A 1336-nucleotide genomic window follows, 5' to 3' on the forward strand; every position below is an offset into this window, starting at 1 on the left:
AATATCGACTGAGGGACCATGGATGCTTTCGGGCTGAGTTTTCAGACACGGAGTATATTGGGTGGATATGGATACGGGAAATGCTAAGGAGCTATGGGTAATGTAGGAATGGATCTGCTGGGACTGGGCTCTATTGGGATGGGTACCGTGGTGGAGGGCCCTGTCGGGAGGAATGAATGGGCCCCATGAGCAGGAGCAGGGAGCTGTGTGAGGTATGTGGGGCATGGATGCTTCTGTTGCCACTGAAATCTGCTAAGTGTTGAAAGTGAAATAGGTGTCAGTTACTGAGCCACACCTACACCTCAATTCATCCTGCGTCATTTGAGTATTCTCACTCCTGGAGAGAACTCAGACAGACGGTGAGTGGGACATCCCAAGGCTGGATGTGCCCAGGACCCTCTTCCTGCCCCCTTGCTGCCAGTCCAGGTTACCCTGACTGTTCTGCAGTTCCTGCCTTCTCTTGTTTGTGTGTGAGAGACAGTCAGGTACAATGACCCAGGGTTAAAGGGGCAGGGTTTCACTTTGTCTCGTTCTCGGTGGCTGTGTCTCACTTCTCCTCTCCCTCCGACCCTCTCACAACTTCTGTATTCTCTTCCTCTGTCGCCGTATCTAGCCCTCTCTCTGCCTCACGCTTTCATGCAGTTTGTTTTTTTTTGCTTTGCTGCATTTAGCTTTCCTTAATCTTTTTACTGCCCAATCCCTAACAGCACCCACCCCTCCCCCCCACCCCCGAAAATAATAGAGAAATCTGGAGTCTGCTGCCAACTTGGCCTGTAGCAGAGCCACCCATCCATCCCACACCGTGCCATTACGGAGGAAGATCCGAGAGTTTGACACCGAGGGGATGAGCAATGTCGTTCCCAGTTGGAATGCCGCACATGTGTGCGTCTGGCCTCGGCTTGGGATCACAGCCCAAAAGTGACAGACAAAAGCCCCAGTCTCGCAATCCCCGGCCCCTTGGAGAGAGCCCATGGATCTGTCCGACAAACTCCAGTCCAATGGGGAATGGTGCAGTGCCGGGGGGACGGAGGGGTTGCTTTGTCCTGGGACAGTGTCAAGCTTCCCGAATGTCAGGACGGGAGTTGCTCGCTGCAGGATTCCCAGCCTCTGACCCACTCCTGTAGCCACAGGATTGATATGGGGCTGGGGTCCCGGGTCAGTTTCTGCTCAATGGGGACCCCCAGGTTGTTGATAGTGGTGGGGGGGGGGGGAAGAATTCAGTGATGGGAACATCATTGAACATCAAGGGGCTGGGGTGGTGATGGTTAGATTCTCTCTCAATGGGAACTCCCAGGATGTTGGTAGTGGAGGAGAAGGGGGAATTCAGTGATGGTAA

General features: G+C 53.8%; 1 protein-coding gene across 1 annotated transcript in view; it reads left to right on the forward strand.

The window, feature by feature from the left end:
- Positions 1-326: 326 nt before the first annotated feature.
- The window catches only part of LOC109926499 (RING finger protein 112-like), a gene marked incomplete at both ends in the record, with an annotated part of 8123 nt that continues 7113 nt past the window's right edge, over positions 327-1336 (forward strand). The window contains one exon of the mRNA XM_048594300.1: positions 327-359. Within this exon, the coding sequence (XP_048450257.1) occupies positions 327-359 (33 nt within the window). The remainder of the gene's footprint in view (positions 360-1336) is intronic.

The sequence above is a fragment of the Rhincodon typus genome, unplaced genomic scaffold (assembly GCF_021869965.1).
Source record: "Rhincodon typus isolate 14 unplaced genomic scaffold, sRhiTyp1.1 hic_rhity00007895, whole genome shotgun sequence".
Classification (NCBI taxonomy): Eukaryota; Metazoa; Chordata; class Chondrichthyes; order Orectolobiformes; family Rhincodontidae; genus Rhincodon; species Rhincodon typus.